The sequence below is a fragment of the Calcarisporiella thermophila genome (assembly GCF_041956535.1).
Source record: "Calcarisporiella thermophila strain CBS 279.70 unplaced genomic scaffold VTP21scaffold_25, whole genome shotgun sequence".
NCBI lineage: Eukaryota > Fungi > Calcarisporiellomycota > Calcarisporiellomycetes > Calcarisporiellales > Calcarisporiellaceae > Calcarisporiella > Calcarisporiella thermophila.
The window spans coordinates 167,266-189,670 of NW_027192215.1; the positions used below are offsets into that span (position 1 = coordinate 167,266).

Genomic DNA, 22,405 nt, shown 5'->3' on the forward strand with positions numbered 1-22,405 from the left:
AAAAAGCGAAAGACGAGCGAAAAGGGAAAATTTTTTTATCGAGCAACCCTTTTTTTTTAATCTTCATCTATTTTATTATTATTTACATTATTATTTTCTACAATTGAAGAGTGTCAAATTACTTATAACTTCTCGATAAGAACGAAGTGCGATGTCAATAACCTGGTGGTTTTCTTATTGAAGGCTTTTGACACAGAAAATCATTTAAGCATTACACTTAATAAAGAAAATGAAGTAAGTTGCTTATTTCATCTCTCCTATCCGCCTAATTTAGCTTATTTGTTATGTCTTGTATTAGGCAAAGCACAGCATCAGATCAATCGCAGTCATCGCTGGACGATCCTCGATCGCGCGATCTACTCACCCTTTACATTCATGATTATCTTGTTAAACGAAAATTCACAGCCGCAGCAACGGCATTACGAAAGGAGGCGAACATCGCTGGCGATTCACGTGTACCGATTGATGCACCTGATGGCTTCCTGTCGGAGTGGTGGACCGTGTTTTGGGATGTATTCAATATGGCAAGAAGCTCACGAGGAAGTGGAGGTGCACCACCTGATGTAAAATATTTTTCTAGATCCACTCACTTTGCATGGATAAAAATCTAACTGGGCTCTTTCTAAATTTTTAGTTGGCGTCTCTAATGCGCCAGAACAGTAGCTCCTTTCCCCAACCACTTCGGATCGACACTCGTCCACCAACTCCAACACAACGGCCTCATTCTACTGGTTCCAAGCCGCAAATGCCTCCCGATCCCAGCACACCTGTACTCTCTAATTTTGGAGCTAATGCAGCTTCTCTTTCTCCTCATGCCCCACGTCCCCCAGCACCTCCTTTACCACCATCAGATAGGCCACCTACCCCCGGCGCAGGTCTTCAGACTGGTGTTGTAGATCCACAAATGTTGCAGGCATGCCTCAAAGCTGCAGGGCTGGCAGGTCGAGATCCTAGATCCCTAAACCTAGAAGAGCAGAAGCGATTTATGCATCAACTACAAAAGTTCCATATGCAACGAAGAGCAAGGTATTTTAATCGTCATAAAATCCACCCATTTACATAATTTTATCAATATTTTTTGGCATAGTGCGGTTACTCCAATCCTCTCACAATCTCAACAAAATCCTATGGATACCGCTTCATCTCCGCAGCCTACTGGCGCTGGAGGAGCAAATACGCACAGTCCTTTACCTACAAATCAAACAATGCCCAACCAGCCCACTGGTTTAGATGCTAATAGTTCACCACGCACTTTTGAACCAGGTTCAACGCCACCTGAGCCAAAGCGCCAACGTACTGTTTCATCGTCAGGTGGACTAGGGAACAATAATGTAATGGTCACTTCCGCAGCACAGCCCGGGATGCAAATGCAGCAGCAAAACGGAGGCAATATGATGGGTGTACAAGCGGCAATGTTTCAACAACAACAGCAGTATATGGCTGCACGAGGAATGCCAAACATGCCGATGACGCCACAGCAGGTTAACTTTTTGATTTTTTTTTCTCTTTAAAGCCATTCTTATTGTGTTGTTCAATATAGCAAATGATGTGGCAGCAGCAACAAATGCAGCGTATGCTTATGCAGCGCCAACAACAAGCTCAAGCGGCTGCCGCACAGCAACATGCCGCAGCCCAGCACGCCGCTGCTCAACATGCTACCTCCCAACAACCCCCCAAACAACAACCGCCACAGCGCCCTCCAGGAATACCTCAGGGGCTTGGAATGATGATGCCAGGTGCACAAACAGGGGGCGCCCCAGGCCAAAATTCAATGGCAGATTATTTGATGATGCTTCAACATCAACAGAAGATGCAACTGCAACAGCAAATACTACGTCAACAAGCCCTTGCTGCACAACAGCGGGCAGCCAACATGGTAAACGGACGGCCATCACCTCAGCCTTCACAAGTACAGCAGCAATCTCAGCAACCTCAGCAGCAGCCTCAGCAGCAGCCACAGCAACAGCAGCAGCAGCAGCAGCAACAGCAACAACAGCAACAGCAGCCGCAGCAATCCCAACCTCAGCAGCAAGTGGGAGGCCAAGGAATGGGAAATACTGGAGGTCAAGCTAGTCAGAGTAATGCAAGTGGAGAAGGGGAAAGCGGGATTGAGTCAATGAATCAGCTATCGAAGCATGTGCCTATGTCTTCTGCTGCAGAAGATTCGAGTTCTTCAAATGCTCCTACGGGAGGAGATGACTCAAATATATCAGGTGGAGGCGCAAATAGTTCAGCCAATACAGGCGGGGGCGACAATGCCGGTGGGAGTTCAACAGGAGCAGGTGGAGGCGCTGATATGGACGATGCGAGTGCAAAATTGCAACTATCAAGTATCGATGATTTGGATAGGCTGATGATGGAGGGTGACTTTTCTGATATGTTTGGCGGTGGAGGGAGTGGAGGCGATGGGCTTGACGTAGTAGATCTATTCGGAGGTGGTGGCGGAGGATTTTTGGACGGACTTGGGACCAAGAAGGTATTATTTAATATCCAGAGGTTATTTTCTATACCGTATGATGATTAATATTATTTTTACAGGATGAATGATAAAGAGAAGGGTGCAGTGACATTAATATCAAATCCAGAACGCATCAACAAAATTCTTTTTTTTCATTTTTTTTTTTATTAACGGATTTTTCAGTGGGCATTCCGCCTAGACCTCGACCAGAGGAATATTGTGAAAGGCTGATATAATTTTTATATTAGTTATATATACGTTGCTTTACGGAAACAAAAGCTTAGCTTAATTGTGCGAGTGTTCGTGTGTGTGGAAGTTTTTTTACTGTTTTTCTTTTATGTTTAATTTTTGTTTGATAATTCACTTTCTTCGTTATTTTATTTTATTTTTATTCTATTTTTATTTTTATTTCTATTTTTATTTCTATTTTTCCTGTTAATTTTCTGTATTGCCTTTTTTATCCTTTAAAAAATGTTATGGTGGTGATGGTTCATTCTAAACATATCGAGTTCTCAGAATTTCTCATTCAAAATTAATAGAAAACAATGATGGGGTTCTAATGGGACTTCAAAGGAAGTTCAAACCCTGAGTATACTGATTCCGTACTCGCTGAGAAAGATGTATTATTTTGTCCTCGTTAAATACTCAGGGCATATTAATTTTTCTAAGCTAACTCCGATCTTATGAAGAAATACGCCGAATAATTAACCTTTAACACGCTCTTTACAGGCTATTAGCCATCCTAGAACTTTAGCCAATCAAATTAATATGCCTAGAGTGAAATATGGCTGGCCTCTCGGGAATATCGAATTTTTAGGTCAAGAGTATTATTAGTAAGGGGAACGAAACCATTATAGCATTTATTAGTATCAACTACAAGATTTCACAATGAAGGCACTGAAAAGATATTATTTTGTGAATATTAGTATTGATAATCTTAAAAATATCGTGTTCTATGTAATCATCTCGCGATTGACTCGTTGGATACTAATAAGGATCTGGAGGCGAGGTCTGGTGGGATTCACGCTTGATATATGGAAAAGCATAGTCAAGGCAAGCTTTTAAATGGCTCTAATTCGCAAGATGCTTGTGTTTGTGACATATTTACCTCCAATATTAATTTTAGAGAGCATTTGGCCTCTTTTGCCGCATTCCTCCAGTCCGTCGCTACATCTCTCAGAAACTTGCTGTCCCCCTTGAAGAAATTGTAAAATCGGTTGCTCCTAAAAATCATGGAACAACACGCCAGCTCTCTCTCCCGCCAATTGGCCTCTCTGATACTCAAGTATTATACCGTCTCACTGAATATTCTAAGCTTGGAAGGGACGTGTCTGAATCATTGAGGCAGGGAAAAGTCTCTGGTGCGGTCTACCACGGAGGCGAGGAACTTGCTGATCTCTGCACCCAGGCCTATCGAATGTTTGCATTTTCAAATCCACTTCATGCCGAGCTTTTTCCTGGAGTAAATAAAATGGAGGCGGAAATAGTCAGCATGTGTCTGCATATATTCAACGCACCAAAGGAAGATGGCTGTGGAACGACAACATCAGGAGGTACAGAAAGTATTCTAATGGCAGTGAAAGCATATAGAGATAAGGCGCGGGAAGAACGAGGTATTGTTGAACCGGAAATGTATGTAATTCGAAATTGCTTTGTTTTCTATATTCTTTCCCAATTCAACCTCTCTGGATACTCTCTTTCAAAATTGATATTAATTTTTGAACTATTATAGAATTATTCCGGAGACCGCACATGCTGCCTTCAACAAAGCCTGCGCGTATTTTTGTGTTAAACCCGTCATTGCACCCCTTGACTCCAAAAATTACAAGGTGGATGTTAAGGCCGTAAAGCGCCTCATCAATGGCAATACGGTGATGATTGTTGGCTCAGCTCCGTACATCGAAACTATATATCAGTGAAATCGAGATAAACATTGACTCGCCTTTTTGTTTATTGTACATAGAAATTTTCCGCATGGTATCATAGATGATATCCCGCAGCTTGCCGCTCTGGCCAAGAAATACGGCATAGGGATGCATGTTGATTGTTGCTTAGGAGGTTTTGTTGTGCCCTTCTTAGATCGTGCGGGCTTCCCTACCGAACCTACAGATTTTCGCGTTCCAGGCGTGACTTCAATATCATGTGATACGCATAAGTATGGTTTTGCACCTAAGGGCTCTTCAGTAATTCTCTATTCCAGCAGAGCCATCCGTCAATATCAATATTTTTGCGAGCCCGATTGGATTGGAGGAGTCTATGCTAGCCCGACTATGGCTGGATCACGGCCTGGGGCATTAATAGCAGGATGTTGGGCTGCCTTAATGCGAACGGGAGAGCAAGGCTATATCGACGCAACAAGAAAGATGGTCAAGAGTGCACGTATTATCAAAGAGGGTATAAACAACACCGAAGGGCTATTTGTGTTAGGTGATCCAAAAACTACTGTGATTGCCTTTAGTGTTAAGGACGATCCATTACTCGTCTTCGCGATTGCTTCCAGGCTCTCCAAGGAACATGGATATTATCTAACTTTGATGCAGAATCCACCAGCTGCGCATATTGCCTGTACATTGCTTACAACTGAAGAAGCCGCTGAAAATTTTTTGATTGATATAAGAAATGCAATGCACTGGGTACGACAACACCCTGAAATAAGGTGCCAGAATTTTGAAGCAGTGCTCTATGGAACAACAGCTTCACTGCCGGATAAGAGCTTTCTTCGGGAGGGATCAGCTACATTTTTGGATGCGTTATACATGGCATAGCATTTTTTTTATTGTCGCTTTTGTTTCAGCGCTTTCCGAGGAACTATTGCATTAGCATACATTTAATAATAGTAAATAGAATAATGTGTATTTTAGGTGTCAAAGATATGTAGTTTTAAGACCAATAAAGCGATGATGTAAAATATACTATATAACAATGCACCTATATTGGGTATATGCCACATAAATATAAAACTATAGTTACATTGGTAGCAAATGATGAGATATATGTATGAAATTTATACTCGAAGGAGCATGATTATCTCCCAGTAAGAGAACTATTTGCAGGGTTGTGCAAAGATCCAGCTTGGAACAATGATTCCCGTGACAAACTCCATGCGGTCCACTTTTTTTTTATAGCCTCTTTCTCAGTATGAATGTTCTGTTGCTTGGGAGGTAGAGAGCGCATAGAAGACATTCGCTTTAGTTGTTGCAGAGAACTATTAAATGGTGCCTTTAAAATGCGTGCGATTAGAGATGTTCTACGGATCAGCATCGGTGATTCTGTAGCTGGATCTTTAATAGTTATGGATGAAGAGTCAGAGATGCAGTCATTAGAGGAAGATATATCTGTATTGCAGGAAAAAGATTGATCGAAAAGAGAGAGAAGCTCGTGCTCTAAATTAGAGAGCCGAATAGAGAGCTCATCGTTATTGCTCTGGATATTCTTCTGTTGATGCATAACGAATGGCAGTTAAGATATGTGCAATTACTTCGACAAATTTTTTAGAGGTTGACTTTGGCCACCGAGGGACCAAAATGTTTGAAGTGGTAAATTTGGGGAAATAGTCACAATACAAATTAGTGCTGAAAAAATGCGGAAATGAGTGCAAAAAGAAAATTTAACCCCAAAGTCTTCTGATTGTTATTCATATGTCGTATCCATAATTTTTACGGTTCTCTTGCTCTACATCCATTTTCTGGCCACGAAATAATTGTTATTTTACTGAAGAGGACTTCAGGGCAATGACATCATGTCAGTATCTACCCAGCATGTCCTAATCTCTCTTCTACTACTCTTCTTCTCCTATTTCTGCATCCGGTCGATTTTCCGTTTACTCGAAAAGCATTTTCGTATTCGCGTACGGCGCTTCGGCTTCTTCTCTATCACAGACCTACAGTATGAATGGTTTCCTAATGAAGAAGCTACTTCGCGTTTCATTCGCCTTGAATTTGCAAAAATGCGTCTACTTATGAAGCGCACTCTCGCTACACCTGAGGCAAATAGTAGCGAGGGGCCTCGGAGCAGCGCATGGATTACCCTGTATGTACGCGATCTAAAATTAACATTATCCACATTTGATGTGGTGAAGGCGACAAAGTCAAGTAAGCAACGGAAATCTATCGTGCAACGAATTCCATGGTGGTATACGCTCTCTATTGTGCGAATTTTAATGGAGTGGCTCAGCGCGGTACCAATGCAATTCTTTTTAAGTGGACTCGCAAACTATGTCGATCTACGAATAGAACGATTCCGTGTTTCTGTAGGGGATTTAGGAGTTCTTGAGGTCGATAATATCTCCACGGGGCTTAAGCTTTTTGCACAAGTGATAATGCAAGAGGGGCGATATTCAACAACATGTGCAACAAATCCTGCAGGTCTGACTTCTGCTTCATCAGATTCAGAAGAAGTAGAACATGTTCAACACTCTCCCAAGAATAGCCGACATCTTTTTGCTGATAAATTTCTCAAAATATTCATAAACTACTCATGTATCCGAGTGCGAGATATCACTTCTGCACAGCTTATCTTACAAAATACTCCGTTAGCCTCACTCTTACGTTCGAGTGCGATGACAGCGTTATCCGCTTCAACAACTACGTACGTCCCACCCGCGATGGAAATCCCTGGTGTGATAAATCTGGTGATATCTTGCCATCTAAACCCTGCTTGTACAAAACTAAAGACATTTGAGGTTAACTTCACGGTGGACGATATGATCTTTGGAGTGGATGCCTTACTACGCATACAAAACGCACTGAAACCTACCTCTACCGGAAGCCATGAGCCACCGACAAAATCAACAGAATCGCGTCGTGGCCGCCGCACTTTTCGTATCGGTGGAAAACGGGCTTCTCCGCCTTCAACTGCCGCTCCCAAATGTCATTTTAATTCGGTTAACATCAATATATCAAAGATCGTGTTCCTCTACGAGTGTACACCACATCTCCCATTTTCACTCGCTTTATTCGTAAACAAGCTAACCACCAACATCTTAATCGAAGCGCAGCACTCGCAACGTCGTCATCATCACTTCCGGGGTCAAGCTTTAAACGTGATGCCATATCAATTCGTCGCTTCTATTTCACTGATGCATTTAGACGCAGTTGAGGCACCTATAATGGCATATAATAAGTTGCGATCGATTCAGCCGAACTGGTTCACATTAGAGAAGATGGATATGGTGTTAAAAGCAACAGCACTTCCAGCCTCAAATCAGTTCGAGACAGTAGATGAAGGAGACCCTAATGCCTTCTCTTTAATTATGAAGCTTAATCTTGAATCACCACGTGTGGTTCTTGATATAGCCAAAGTAAGCAAAATAATAGAAGAGGTGGGAAATTTCGGTAATACGGAGCGCGATACGAAAAATGCACAAACCAGCATTTCGGAGGCGTCTTTATTCAGGTATATATTATTTTCACCACAATATGCTTGATATATTTTATTTAATCTTGCGTGTATTATACAGTTTTCTGCCAAAAGCCGATATTAACATAACGGTGCTTTCTCCTGCTCTCAAAATATTACAACCTGATGGTCATAAGAGCCTGCTATTTTGCCTAGAAGAAATACTTTTTGAAGCGAGTTGCGCCTATGCAGTAGATACCGAAGATTCGGATGTATCAGACAATATCTTGACAATGCAGCGGAGGATCTCTCTTGCCACAAATTCTCGGAAGACATCCACTGGTTTCCTATCTTCCCTATCAACCAGGTCCAATAGCGCATGGAGCGGCTATTTTGATCTGATTGCGTCCCTAAAGATAATTGGCATTTCATTGGAAACTTTGAAGAGCGGAAGTTCTCTCGGAGGTGACGAGAGTATTATTCTATTGCCTGTCTTTGAGGGAAACCTTAAGGGCTATTGTCCTGCAAGCACTGATCGAGATGGGAGTGGGATTGGCGGAATCGATATTTATTCAATGCAGAATGATGTTTCAGTAACCATTGCAAAACTGACTCTAAATGGATGGGCTGGTTGTGGAGCTGACCTTGAAAATACTCTCGAAATTTTATTCTCTACTCAAGCAGCCCTTTTTGCGCACACTCTCACATCACCGACTCCATCTTTTGCAAAAATTAAAGTTGAGGATAGCCGCGTGAGCTCGAGAGCTAAGTCGTTATTACTCGATAATGCTACATGGCACATCTCCCTTGCTTCATTTGAAGTAACCTTCATTGGTACAGATGCCACCAAGCCTACACTTCCTGGCAGTCCAATGCCGGCATATGATCGAAAAGGTGGCTTAAGGGTACACTTGGAATCCATGACAATTGATTGCAGGGGAGCTTCAGTTAGTAACAACACACTGAGCGGTCAAAGCTTGAGTTTCGGAAATAAGGGCTTGGATGCGAATGCCGGACAAACAGTGGTTTTTGCTAAGTCAAAAAAGTTACGGATAACTGGTGTTATGGTTTCTCCCTACACAGGTATTCTAGTGGATCGCCGTGATGACTTACTTAATATACCGCAGATGGAGGTGGCTGCCGCAATAGCTAAAGAAAAGGCTGAGTTGATATCAAAAGAGAAGATTCAAGTCCGAGTGAAGCAATTCAATGTTTCGTTTTCTTTGGCGAATTACTACTGCTGTTTATTGGCATGTGCAGGAGTAATGAAGATAATGCAAAGTGCAGGAAAAATAATACCTAGGTAAACCGTTGACTTTTATCCCATTTTGAATTAAACAGAATTTTGAATCTTTAACTTAATTACAGAGAAAGCGCTTCTAACTCGGATTCCCAAGCTCAAAAGCCTGCTGGCGATTCTACTCTCCCAAATAAACCTCAGTTATCAATTGTAATCGATCAAGTCAATATCTCCGCGCTCTTGCCTGGCCAACTCAAGCTCTTCTCTCGCATTGATTTTATTGACATACGTTCTAATCCTGAAACCGCCATTAACCAGGATGATCACGCCACAGTGTCATGTATAAGGATCTTCGTCGTTTCACCTTACTGTAGCAACCTGTGGGAAGAGCTCATTGGTATTGACAGTGTGCATATTGGAGGAGAATCAAGTCCTGAAGACAGTTTAACGGTGATCAAGGTCCCTCTATTACGGCTCAGAGTTCCTTTTAACTATGTCCTCGCCAATATTCTTGATAACGGAATTGCCACTTTCAAGGCAGTGAAGAAATTATACGTTCGCTTTATGAAGCCTGGTATGCCAGAGCCGGTTGAACCTATTCCCAAATCGCCCGCTATTATGAAGCGATTCCGTTTGGAGGCAGATGTCATAACGCTGATTATTGAGGATGATCCATTTGAAGCGAAATTAAATCTTATCTGGAGAACAGGATGCGGTGTACAACGAGAAAGGTTATGGCGTGAAGCTGCATTTCAAGCAAAAGTGGACGCAATGAACGCAAACGCAAATCAAACTGTAGGTGGAGGAGGAGAGGCTGACCAAAATGAATTTCCAGCAGATGGGCAAGAAGTCCAGGAAGAAGCCAATTGGAAAGTGAACATCCAGGAAGCGTGGGATAAGCTGCTGCAATATAATTCACAAGAGTGGTTAAAACGAATACAAACTGCACGTGAAAAGCAATGGCAACATCAACATTGGCAACGCCAGTTACTCCAACAAGCCAATCCAATTCGCCTTGGCGCAACGCATATGTCCGATTTTGAAGACGAAATTTTGGAAGCACAACAGTTACCAATTGCTTTGGCAGAACCCGGAAACTATCCACCTTTATTAAAGGTGACTTTCTACCGGCCAAAGTTGACGTTCTCTCCGCCCAGTTTTCCAATAGAGAAAGCAAAAGCTTTCCTACACGAAGTTGGAAAGGGAATGCCACTAGATATTGAATTACAAACTTTTATCCCACTTCGACTTAAATGGACGATGGAAGAAGCTTCTGTGTTAATCAGAGACTATCCTATGCCGTTACTACATATACCACCGATGAATAGAGAAGATACTTCTCCAATCGCTTATGTATTTGATGGCGACTTTATTATTGGAGAGGAAATGACCGATGAGGAGAGTGTGAGATATGTCGATGTGACGATTTGGAGTCTCGAGGGGGATTTAGCGGATGAGTATTTGATGCGAGTTGAGCGTGTTGCAACCCCAATCAAGTTTTTCTCGACAGTACATGTGGATATATACACTCCATATGTGACACGCCTCTGCTGGTCAATGTCCGTACAGCCTGCAATACAAGAACTCGTGCGTGTGATTGACACTTTTACTCATCCCACTGTCGATCCCTCAGAAAAAACTGGCTTCTGGGATAAGATTAGGCTAATGCACCATACTCGGACTACTATCGATTTTCATGGGGAAGGTGGTGTAGTTTTATCGGTTAAAGGAATGCGTGATCCCTATGCTACTCACGAGGATGGGGCAGGCTTAGCAATGGTTTGGAAGAAACGTGTTCAATTGCGGCTGGGGATACCTAATGAGGAACAAGAATTTCTCCAAGTTGACAGCGAAGAATCAATTTTAGTTATTCCCAATTTAGAAGCCCTTGCTTTTGCCGACCAAGTACCCCCCGTTTCGGCATCATCTTCATCATCAATATCCTCAGGGTTTGGTTCTAAAATATCAAAAAACGCAGGAAATTGGCTTGTGGACGATCTACCTTTTCAAAAAGTACTTACAAAACTGTCGGGAGGAGTTCGATGGGGCTTAGGGCTACATTTTGAACGTACTTGTCCTAGCAGGTGTCTTAACTGCAATAACCAACGCATGTGTCGTTTTTTCAATTTTATACCACATTATGAGGTAAAATATCGGGTTCCTCAACATGCGATTGCACCCGAGGGAATGGTAATTAAGATTTCTTTTTTAGTTTGCACTATCAACACATTGTACATTATTAATTTTCCAACACCTTTAGGAATACGACTCGTTCGCTGGGTTTCGGTCTGACTCTATGCATGGCTCTCTAAGTGTCATAAGCCCGCTCGGCAAATTTGTCGGAATTGCAGGCACGCCTCATAACGCAGCACATCTTACTCCACGTGTGGCGGACCACTTTTGGAAATGGTGTCGTCTATTTGGAGCCGAAACACCTTCAATTCCGATCAAACAGGGAAAGCTATTCCCATCACTCGAGAAACCGGGAAAAAAATTCACGAAGAACCTAGGCACGCTAGCATTCAAGGTGTGCATGTCTCCACTGTCGATTGGTTATATTTACAAAGAAGACACGTTTATTGAGGGGATAGGCGAAGGAGGTGCAGATTCGCTGGGCCTTAAGGCAGCAGTAAGCTCATTCAGTTTTGACTTGCATCAACGAAGAAAGAAATCTGTGATTATAGTCGACCATTTGGGACCTCTTGAAAGACCGCAATGGACCTTGCCGGCGGTAGAGATTGTGCTACGAGAGCTGGATTTGCGCGCAATTCATGCAAAATATATTCGAAAGCAACAAAATGTAAATATGGCATCGAACTCATCCACAGGCTCATCGAACTCTTCACTTTCTTCTACATTCACCTTCTCGCCTGGTGCTCGAATCACTTCTGCTTATGATTCCCAACAACAAACGCGTATTTCTCCCGAAGAGCCCGCCAATGATCGTGATGATATGTTCCAATGGATGGATTTAGATGACTTTACTGAATTGAGCATCATGCCTTATCCCCCAGATATACATCCTGACATAAAAGTTATTCCCTTTGGTTATTCGCCGCTGCTCGTGTTTTTCAAGCAAATGGATGCTCAAACCGCGGAAGAGCAGGAGGGAATACCACCCATGCATAGCTGTATTCTTGGAACCGGGGAAGAAGCTAGAATTGTGCAACTACGGCTATTTCTGAAGCGGCTACACGCAGTGGAGACGGAAATTAAGAATATCTCAAATTTCGAGGTATGTTCAGTTTTATTTACTTTTGCACATATTCTTTATAACTCATAAATATATAATATTCAAGAGTGGCAAGCAGCCAATTTTCGATATGGGGGAATTGCACAGAAAACGGAATGCGCTTAGAAGACACATTCGAATGCTTCAGGGGCACGACCCGATGCATCGACTCATGTCTTCTTCTTCATTTTCCTCTCTTGAACTCGACCCCAAATACTCAGTACCTTCATCTACAAACAATATGTCGCCAAATCTAGATAGTAGTGGCCACTTTAGCCTACGCTATGTTGTTCACAATGCAGAGATTTGTTGGAACAATGCAATTCGCAACGTAATCTACAAATGCATGGATTTACGTGAACAACATAAAGGGCTGAAATATTATATGTCGATGACTGCTGTACGATTCCTTCGGGATTTAACTGCTGCTGTTGGGCAGGGACACGAAGATAACCTTAGACAGCCTCATTCTGCATCTGATTCGTTGCGTGCAGATTCACCCGATTCTGAAGGAGCTGACATGGCCCAAGAGCTGATACGCCAGCTTATTGCAGATCAAGAAAGCAACTTTGTTGCACAAAATGAAACGGTGGTGGAGATTGAGGCAAAAGAAGGGGACCAGAGCGACGTTTCATCAATTGATTTGAAAGGAGAAGTGGAAGCAGATGAGAAGCTTCCGCCCGGCTACTCAATGGAAAATGATTCCTTAGTAGAGTTCATTAACCTACAAATCAATCTCCAGAGCGATAAAAATCCCGGTGTGAGTGTGATCCCTGCTGCAGAACGGCTTCAGGTCAAGTGGCGCAACATTATTGATGAGAGTGTAGCTATCACTGATGATAACCGGAATCGAATTGTGAAACGTCGAATAAATTGTCGAATGGATAATGCGCAATTTTTCGTTGCGAAAAAAGCAGATTTCAAAGATCTGGTGCCGGAGGGATTTGCGTGCGGTGATTGCTACGGTTCACGTGGTCGTGAAAGCTGGCCAGTCTGGATTCCGCTAGAGACCTTAATTGATCATGAAAGTCAGCCGAGATGGTTTGAAAGAGTGGTACCACGTACCTCCATGTCATTGCAATATGATAAATTTAACTCGCTGTGGATTAAGAAAAGTCGTCCTGCCGCAGATAACCGTCGTAGTTCATGGGCACCCCTCAGAGATGACGACCCGGAATCGCGTTTCGACGATCGGGTAGATTTACTACGAGTAACCTGTCCACGGATCGTATTTACAGCAGACTCGGCTCAGTATTGTGCATATTATGATGTAGTTACCGACCTGCTAATGTATTTAGAACCACGTAAGAAGGAGCGTATGGAACGAGTTAAAGAAATTCTTCTCGCAGCGGATCCCGATGACTTGGCGGGTGCACCTGAAACACTTGCAATGCTGCAGGATCGCGTAAGGCAACTGCACGAACTTCGCCTACAAGTAATGGAAAATATTGAGAATACGACAAAACGTCTCTCCAAAGAATATGTAGCAGTAAAGCATAGCCTGATTAATGCCCAGGAGGAACTTTACATGATGATGACCGCGATCACACAGGCACAAAGTAGCCGAAGAGAAACAGTGGGTGAGGTAAAGACAGCAATGAAGGTGTTAGTTTCCGCAGAAGAGCTCGTTTGGTGTATGATGTTAGATGCGCATAATCCATTATGTGAGTGGACATTATCAGAACCCAACTTACTGTGGATAACAAATGAGGACCATTCGATGGTTTATTTGGTTGAGATAAACCAGTTTAACCTCATTAACCGTCTTCCTGCACCTACTTTTGAGGAATTGCTTGCTCCTTATTTCGACGAACGACGCCCGCCTGACTTTTTCAGAAACAAGATGCTTCGTGTGTATCTGCGTGAGATGGCTCCCGTCGGGGGGATACAAGTGATAGAGCACCTTGAAGTGAATATATTTCCCCTGCGCGTACAGATGTCATATGACGTCGCCAAGCAACTGGTGATGTATATTTTTCCTGAAAAGGCTCGAACAGGTTCTCCGGATGCTATCCATAATGCCAAGAGTACTGGTGCCAACAGTCCATATACCTCGATAAATCCGGGTACGATTGAAGCTGCATCACGTAAGCGTAGAGGTGGTTTAAATGACACCCAAAACGAAGATATGGATGCCATTACTGTTGGAACTTCAGACGCCATAAGCATATCATCTAAGCGACGCGGAATTTGGACAATTTCAACAGAACCAGAAGAATGGTTGGATGAGCTACATTTAATGAAAACGCGTGCATCACAAAACCGGACATTCATTTATATAAAAGTACCTGAAGCAACTCATTGCCTTAGCTACCAGGTAAGTTCTTATACAGTTTAAACACTTTACTTGTCTGGAAACTAAAACATCTTCCCACTTGTTTAGGGCGCGAAAACAAAAAATATTGAGGATTTTAAAGATTTTGTATTCCGAATGCCAACTTTCGAGTACCAGAACAAAACTTGGACTTGGCTCGAGTTTATGGTTCAATTAAAAAAGGGTATTTTATACACTGTTTCACATTTGGAAATAGGACTGTATGCTAATATTATTGCATTGTAGATATCATGGGAACAGTCATAGCACATGCGGCGGCACTAATGAAAGAAAAGATTCTCCCTCGTCGACACAAATACATTCGTCGTCCCTCTAATCCAAGCAGCCTGCTCTTGCTTGAAGATGTGAATATTGACCCAACTGACTCTACACCGTCCCTCCCACTTGATCTTGGTGATAGCCGCGAGATGGTAATAGAGCAAGGACAGTACGAAGGTTGTGAAAGGGAGGAGTGCCTAGAAAATACGGATATAAACCCCGAATCAAATCAATTTATGGTCACCAAACCGACGGTTAGTGAAGGCAACGTTAGTGTGTCTCCCTCCCCAGCATTAAGGCCCACACAGTCAGAACAAGCTGGCCATAAACTGTTGTCAGGATTCAAGTATGGTTTTCTGTTGATGGCGCATAATTTCAAGATTTACAATTGTGACATTTGATAGATTTATGAAATTTAAGAAGCGAGAACTTGATGTTGCTTCAGATGATGAGCTCGTACAAAAGGTAAATATAATATTCAATTTGTTCATTTATTAGTTGATTCACACTGTGGTAAATCAATAGGATAAAAAATTGCAATCCCAAAGATATTCTCCTTCAAGCCTACGATCACAAAAACCAGGCAACGATATGGAGAAGGGGAAAATGCTTTTGGGTAAAAACTACAGTCCTGGATATTGATCTTTTTCTTGATTGTTTTTAGCTATTTGCATTTATTCAAACTATAGAATTTATCTAATTTACCTTTATTGATATATATTTTTCATTGATATTTACCGATACCCCAGTGTTATATTATTTTCTGAATGCCACATTACATAATTTACAATAAAACATTGATAGAAAGTATACACACCCATTGAGATGTCCTAAGGCAATGTTAAACTATTAATTTATTTTCATATTTTTAATAAAACTTGTACATCACGGGTTTTTAAAGGAATGGTTACTAGAGAAAGTGATTGAGGTTTGGTATGGAATATTTTCATATTATTGACCTTGCTCGACCATGTATTTGGTTATTATAATCGGCTCTAAAAAGAGTTAAAAATTTTGTATGCATTAATTGTCCAAACAATATGCTATAGCAACCTCGCCACATTATCATATACAATTTATTAGAATGCAAAGTAATTCCTGGTTTTTTTGTCATTTAATCAAATTACAAATTTCAATAAAATATAAGAAAAAAATCAATAAATAAAAAGAAATTTACAAAAAATTCATGAATTAAATAAAATTTTTGAAACTTTTGCTTTTTTAAATTTTTTATTTGTCAATTTTTAAAGAATTTTTTATATAAATTTTCTATTGTTATATTTCCAAATTCTTTTCACTCTCATGGAAATCCAATGTTATAAAAATAATTTTGTATCCATGTTATATAGTATTTTAATATTAAAAACTTATTTCAAGTTTTACAGAGATCTAATTATTGTAGAATTTATGTCAATAATTATTTAGCGAACAAATAGCCAAAGCTACGTAATATTCAATCGATGCCAATAATCCTAATATGGACAATTGAGTTCTCCAAATTTCTTTTTAACAACTCGTTTTAAAATCATGCAATTTGCTAGATTGCGGTGCTATCATTCCCCTTTACTGAGGCATAAATGGATTTTTCGAAAATATACCACTGCAAGAGCCATGGTGTACTCTCAATATGGCCAACCGAAAGATGTTTTGAAGTTAGTTAATCTAATCTACGATTACCTCCCAGGTTTATTTTAATTCGACCAATTTTAAAGATTGCTAGAATATCAGCTACCGATGCCCAAAGATGATAATATTATCTTACGTTTCTTAGCTACTCCTGTTAATCCAGCTGATATCAATCAAATAGAGGGTGTATATCCTGTGAAGCCACCATTTACAAAAGAATTTGCACCAGATCAAGCTGTTGCTATTGCAGGAAATGAGGGAGTAGCAGAGGTCGTAGCAACAGGAAATGGTGTTAATGATATTAAAGTTGGTGATTTGGTGGTCATGGCGCGTGTGGCCTTTGGTGAGTGCATATAATATTTTTTTGCCATAAATATATATATTTACTTAATTATTCAGGAACCTGGAGGACTCACGCGTTAGCAAAACCACAGGATGTCGCAGTCATACCAAAAGATATAGGTTTGATTCATGCGGCTACCTTAACAGTAAACCCATGTACTGCATATCGCATGCTCAAAGACTTCGCTTCTCTTCAAAAAGGCAACATAATAATTTATTGATTCAGTACCGATTGACTTTTTAAACATTGTATAATTCTAATAGGAGATTTTATTATACAAAATGGTGCTAATAGCGGAGTTGGCCAGGCGGTCATTCAAATAGCAAGGAATTGGGGTATAAAAACCATCAATATCGTCCGAAACCGGTATGTATAATGGTTAATAACTGTCTTCTCATGCATGACTAATAAGAAATCTCATAGTCCGGATATTGAAAATTTGAAGTTTCGACTTCGTTCTCTCGGTGCTACATATGTCCTGCTCGATGAAGAACTAGGAAAAAGAGAGACGAAAGAGAAGCTAAGGGAATGGACGCAAGGAAAATCAATCAAGCTGGGTCTAAACTGCGTTGGGGGGAAGAATACTACTGAAATGTCACGTTTATTGGGAGTTGGTGGACATCTTGTTACCTATGGCGCAATGGGTCGCCAGCCCATCACTATACCTGCATCACTATTTATTTTCAAAGATATCCATCTTCATGGCTTCTGGGTCACACGATGGGGGGAAGCCAATCCACAAAAACGACAGGCAATGCTTGAAGATATTATCACAATGATTAAATCGGGAGAACTTGCGGAAGTAGAAAATGAACAAAACAAATGGAATGGAGATGCCGACAGTTTTATTGAAGCAGTCAACAAGGCTGGTGTCAGTTTTGGTGGCAAAAAACAGATTATAGTTTTTTAATAAAATCAAGATTCGAAGGCAGTAATTTGAAAATGGTTCAGCGAAAAGATAAATAAGCAAATTTTACAAAACCGCTAATTCAACTGGATACAGTTCACTCAATCTTCTTTTGAGTTGCGTTAAGATTGCGAACATAAGGAAGAAAGCCAAAATATGCAATGGTTGGTTCACTTCTTAAAACGCTAGAACGAGTGAAAGTGAAAATTGTGCAAAAGAGATACATAGCAAAAGATGACAGCACATGCCTAGCGTCAATAAGCAAAAGCTCTAAATATTACTGACTTAATTTAAAAAAAAACACTTTTTTAATCTTACCACCAGGCATGCAGCTGGGGGTATGGGATATTCAAGCTAAAAAGATTAAAGCCTTGTCGTAATCGATGGCACAGATGAACATCGAATAACCAAAAAGCATATGCAATAGCAAAAGCTAATTGAGCAACCGGTGATAACAGCCATGCTCTTTGCTTGGTCCAGTTGCGCCAGGAATAATATAGGATATACAGATAGCAAATAAAAGCAAGTGATATGAAAGACGCCTGGAAAATAACAAATTCCAAAAGTTGCCACTGGCTTTCTTTGTGATTGCCTGATACAAACATTGCCGTTGTAATAACTGAGCCATATCCCACAAGTAATAAGGGAAACCACGGTCCAAACCGTGTACATTTGGTGTTTTCCATCTCCACTGCGCAATAGAACATTGTGAGGATCATGAATATCATGGATGATTCATCCATCATCTGACCAGGAAAAAGAAGTGTCCCATGAAATGCGGTAGAACCTAGACCCACAATAAATAGCGTACAAAAGAGCAGCCGGACTCGCCTCTCATGTTCGTAGTGGAGAAAGAGTCCAATTAATCCGATAATTGAGATAAACAAAGATGATAAAGTATTAAAATATTCGGCTATATAGTTGGAGACTTGGTAGTTTTTCTCACACCAGTCTAAAAAGGTTGGTGAGAATAACTATATTAACTGTTCAAAAACTAACTTACCAACGGTACTAGTGCTAGGAGACCAGAAGCCAATAGAATTATCATTTCCAATATCAATCATGTTACAAAAGAAAAATAGGGGTATATAGTAACGTATAATGATGAATTAGAATGGAGAAAGGAATAAAATACTAGAAGAAATTATCAATGTGATTTTTTAACCTAATGGCACTTAAGATTTGCGTGTGGGGTATCGTGAGAGCAGAAATATGGAATCCCAAACTATGGAATCTTAATGAGAAAATTAGTACAATAGATAAAGAATTGTATTAGAGCAACTGATACAGGGTTGTAGCAACTAGTGCAAAATATTAGGTCTATTCAATAGGAATTATTAATATAACGAATCGTCACTATTCATTGACATGAGTTCTTCAAAGATAGTTCATCTGCAATACTAATGATTAATATGGAAAGTAGAGCATCAAGGAGGTGAATATTTAAGCGAGGTTTGTCGAATCAAAAAAGGCTGGATAGTGTAAAATACTGATCTATGGACAAATTTTAATTGTGATTTTTATGTGTTCCAATACCAAATACATTTTTCAGCGGCCATTTCTCAAGACGTATTAAATAATTTACAAAAATACTATTAGCCGGTTAAGGTCGTCTTGGTACGTGCATCTTACATAGAATTTTCGAAATCGATCCACTACCCCAAAGATTCATTCAACCAAGACGTCACATTTACCTTGGATTTTTGATTTCTAGCTGCTAATTAAAATTAGCTCGAATTGATGGTTCTTTTCTGCTGGACGTCCCTAAGAATGCATTTAATAGAGGCTCCGTATCAATACACAACGCATCGTGGATAGCATGTGCTCTAATCTCTTCAGCGCAAGTGCTGGCGAATTTCTGAGCAAATATTTACCGAGATAAGGCATTTAGTTCTTTATTCTGTGTGAATGCACTTAAGTTTCTACATCGCACTAGCCAATCAATTAATAAGATCCCTTTAAGGGCGGCGGTCTGATTCACCATGGAAATCGCCCAAATAGCCCGAGCCAATTGAATAATTCAAACTTTTAGACCCTCTCTTCAGCCTTTCTCTTTTCACAAAGATATTTCAGACTGCCTGAGCGAAGTGGAAAAGCAACAAATAAAAAAACACGATTATTTGCAACGCGCCTGATAGCGCGTTTTTAATACTGATCGCGAATCGGTCAGTTAATTTTACAATAGAATTTGCTTTTCGCCCAGTTTGACATCAAATAACGACATGGGCGCACGGTCCTTTTTCCAGTCTCTTTGTTAAATATATAATAGGCGTTTAATTTGGAGCGCGATGGTCACAATCTCCTTACTTTTTTCCTTGCTCACTAACCCCTCATTTCCTACGTGCCCATATACCCGTTTGAGCTGCGGGGTTTGGGACGTGCTATTCCGCTCATTTTCTTGCTTTCATCTTCATACAATTTCGTGGATGTTCATACTATTCATTTGTTAAGAAAGTCAGTTAATCTTCCTCTCCTGCTTCAATTCATTCATTCATGTACGGTGCTGCGCAATTCGAACTACTAGATTGGGAGCATGCCCTTGATCCTCTTGACACCTCTTTTGGTACGGCATTCCACCAATCTCTCGACACATTTCCGAACGATTTCGGAGACTTGGCAGATTCCGGGGACGGGATCCTTGGTTCATATGCAAAAGGGGATGCTACATCTCTTCTCCGGCAATCTGATCCTTTGACGGGATATGGAAACTGGCCGAATATCGCGGATCCCCTTGTCAGCAAAGGGGGTCTCGCCATGCCGCTAGCCCTCGCTACTGCGGAACTGGCTGGGAAGGAAGATAAAAAGATAGGTGGTGACCAGCCGCATCTAAGCTATGAGTCCTCCTCTCAGTGGTTGTCCGGTGATACGGATCCGTCATTCGCATACTCGAACAAACAGAACGTATCAAAATGGGGAAATCAGACTAATAAGGGATCTGACTGCACTCCATCCAGTCCCCAGAATTCAACTGCGGATCCTGTTCAGACAAATTCAAGATCATTTTCTAATGGGCCTGCCATCCTCGTTACGCCTACGGATGGAAGTAATTGGCGGGAGGAATCAGATAATAATTCACAGTCTATTGAAAAACCTCACGATATACAGGTGACTTCTGAGAACGCAGCTGTGGCCCAATGTTTACCCAGTCCTTCAGCTGAGGTGCCACCCGGCGAAAGAGAGGGAAAGGATGCGAGCATGAACACGGCACGCTACCTTGCTGCTGCATCCAATAATCTGCTACAGCAATTGGCCCATGGAGGCGGGGATATTGCTACTGTGCTCAGTCAGAATTTGGGTTCAAACTATGGGCACTATTCTACCGCTTGGCTTGAGCAATGTTTTACTGATATGAACACCCCAACACAAGGCGCTCGACCTCCGACAGCCCTCGACGACTATCTAAAGCAACTCTCGGGATTGAATTCAGGGAGTATTGGAGTCCCGCCTCAGATTAATCTGTACTCGCTCAAGGTAGAGCAATACTCAAGTATGATATCGAAGGACTAACTAATTTATTTGAGAATAATATAGGAATTGAATGCTTATGTTGCCGAGGCAGATTCTGCGCTTTTATCCATGCTTAATGAAACCGCTAATATCAAATTAAAGCGCCAATGCGAGGAGCTTTTCTTGCCCAAAATGCAGATTTCCGTCACGCCAGCTGGTGAACTCGACTCACCTTTATCCGTATCTCCCTCGTCGAGATGGGACCCTCAAGTCTATTCACCGCCACAGTTGGCCCCGCCATCAGCCCACAAAAGAGCATCGCCCCCATCTCCTCCTGCTACCCCTACTAAGTTGTTTCTTCCTGGATCGGGGAACGGTTATCTCTCTATTCAACATGGCTTGGATCAGGATGATACTTCACCACCGGCAAAAAGACAGTTCGGGACACTTAGAAGATCAGCATCAAGCATTGCTTGCTCTCTGTCATACAATCCAAATCTTAATGAAGACGATACTGTTACAATGACATCGATGGCAGAAGAAGAAGATGATGATGATTCGGAGAAAGCAGGTAGTGAACTCTTTAATGTGGACTTTTTCTTTTCTGGTTCTGATGCCCGATTAGCCCGCGGTAAAAAGCATGGCATGGCCGGACGGAAGGGAGAAAAAAAATATGGAGTTAATATTCCACGAAGATCATCTATGCCATGTTTATCTAAACATGGCAATGGTCTGTCTAGCTCGGTATCACGCGCGGGAAGTGGGGGAAATTCACCAATTTTTCAGGCATGTTTTAATTGTAAGCGCTCTCACTTAGGATGTGATAGTACGCGCCCATGCCGTAGATGCGTGCACAAGGGAATAGAGGATACATGTTTCGATGTTCCGCCAAAACAGCGCGGCAGACCCCGCAAAATTAAGAAAGATGAGCAGAACGCTATTCCGTCGATCACTAATACTATTTCTAATTTCACAAAACAATCAAGTCTCGATTGCAATCACCCTGTCTCTTCGTCAGCATATAATTTGGATGCTTTTTCTACTTCGCTAAGTTGATTTTTTTTCTTTCCCTTGGAAATTACATTTAATTTAACCTAGTCTCCTTTTCCTTATTTAATTTCTCTCTTTTCGATTTTCGATAAACTGGTCTTGTAAATATTTTTTTTTGTAATAAATAATTTAGAAAATTTAGTTTAAATTTGTGACTTGTGAATATTCCCAG

At 41.2% G+C, this 22,405-nt stretch overlaps 6 protein-coding genes across 6 annotated transcripts; 5 read left to right on the forward strand and 1 right to left on the reverse strand.

The window, feature by feature from the left end:
• Positions 1-229: 229 nt before the first annotated feature.
• VTP21DRAFT_6067 (uncharacterized protein) lies at positions 230-2,524 on the forward strand (the record flags this gene model as incomplete). Its single annotated transcript, XM_069396657.1, has 5 exons — positions 230-234; positions 299-563; positions 635-1,026; positions 1,088-1,481; positions 1,541-2,524. The coding sequence occupies 5 exons, from the start codon at positions 230-232 to the stop codon at positions 2,522-2,524; spliced, it is 2,040 nt and encodes a 679-aa protein (XP_069247336.1).
• Positions 2,525-3,346: 822 nt separating this feature from the next.
• Positions 3,347-5,223, forward strand: VTP21DRAFT_6068 (uncharacterized protein; the record flags this gene model as incomplete). Its single annotated transcript, XM_069396658.1, has 4 exons — positions 3,347-3,511; positions 3,585-4,090; positions 4,191-4,352; positions 4,422-5,223. 4 exons carry the CDS (start codon positions 3,347-3,349, stop codon positions 5,221-5,223), a joined length of 1,635 nt encoding a protein of 544 aa, XP_069247337.1.
• Positions 5,224-6,197: 974 nt separating this feature from the next.
• On the forward strand, positions 6,198-15,502 carry VTP21DRAFT_6069 (uncharacterized protein; the record flags this gene model as incomplete). Its single annotated transcript, XM_069396659.1, has 9 exons — positions 6,198-7,852; positions 7,917-9,098; positions 9,164-11,225; positions 11,296-12,270; positions 12,335-14,584; positions 14,651-14,765; positions 14,828-15,206; positions 15,265-15,325; positions 15,386-15,502. 9 exons carry the CDS (start codon positions 6,198-6,200, stop codon positions 15,500-15,502), a joined length of 8,796 nt encoding a protein of 2,931 aa, XP_069247338.1.
• Positions 15,503-16,387: 885 nt separating this feature from the next.
• On the forward strand, positions 16,388-17,739 carry VTP21DRAFT_6070 (uncharacterized protein; the record flags this gene model as incomplete). The annotated part of the gene is made up of 5 exons (XM_069396661.1): positions 16,388-16,512; positions 16,573-16,829; positions 16,886-17,029; positions 17,093-17,195; positions 17,253-17,739. The coding sequence occupies 5 exons, from the start codon at positions 16,388-16,390 to the stop codon at positions 17,737-17,739; spliced, it is 1,116 nt and encodes a 371-aa protein (XP_069247339.1).
• Positions 17,740-17,833: 94 nt separating this feature from the next.
• VTP21DRAFT_6071 (uncharacterized protein) lies at positions 17,834-18,800 on the reverse strand (the record flags this gene model as incomplete). The annotated part of the gene is made up of 3 exons (XM_069396662.1): positions 17,834-17,984; positions 18,055-18,688; positions 18,740-18,800. 3 exons carry the CDS (start codon positions 18,798-18,800, stop codon positions 17,834-17,836), a joined length of 846 nt encoding a protein of 281 aa, XP_069247340.1.
• A 1,429-nt stretch (positions 18,801-20,229) lies between these two features.
• VTP21DRAFT_6072 (uncharacterized protein) lies at positions 20,230-22,048 on the forward strand (the record flags this gene model as incomplete). Its single annotated transcript, XM_069396663.1, has 3 exons — positions 20,230-21,207; positions 21,268-21,913; positions 22,011-22,048. The coding sequence occupies 3 exons, from the start codon at positions 20,230-20,232 to the stop codon at positions 22,046-22,048; spliced, it is 1,662 nt and encodes a 553-aa protein (XP_069247341.1).
• Positions 22,049-22,405: the final 357 nt, after the last annotated feature.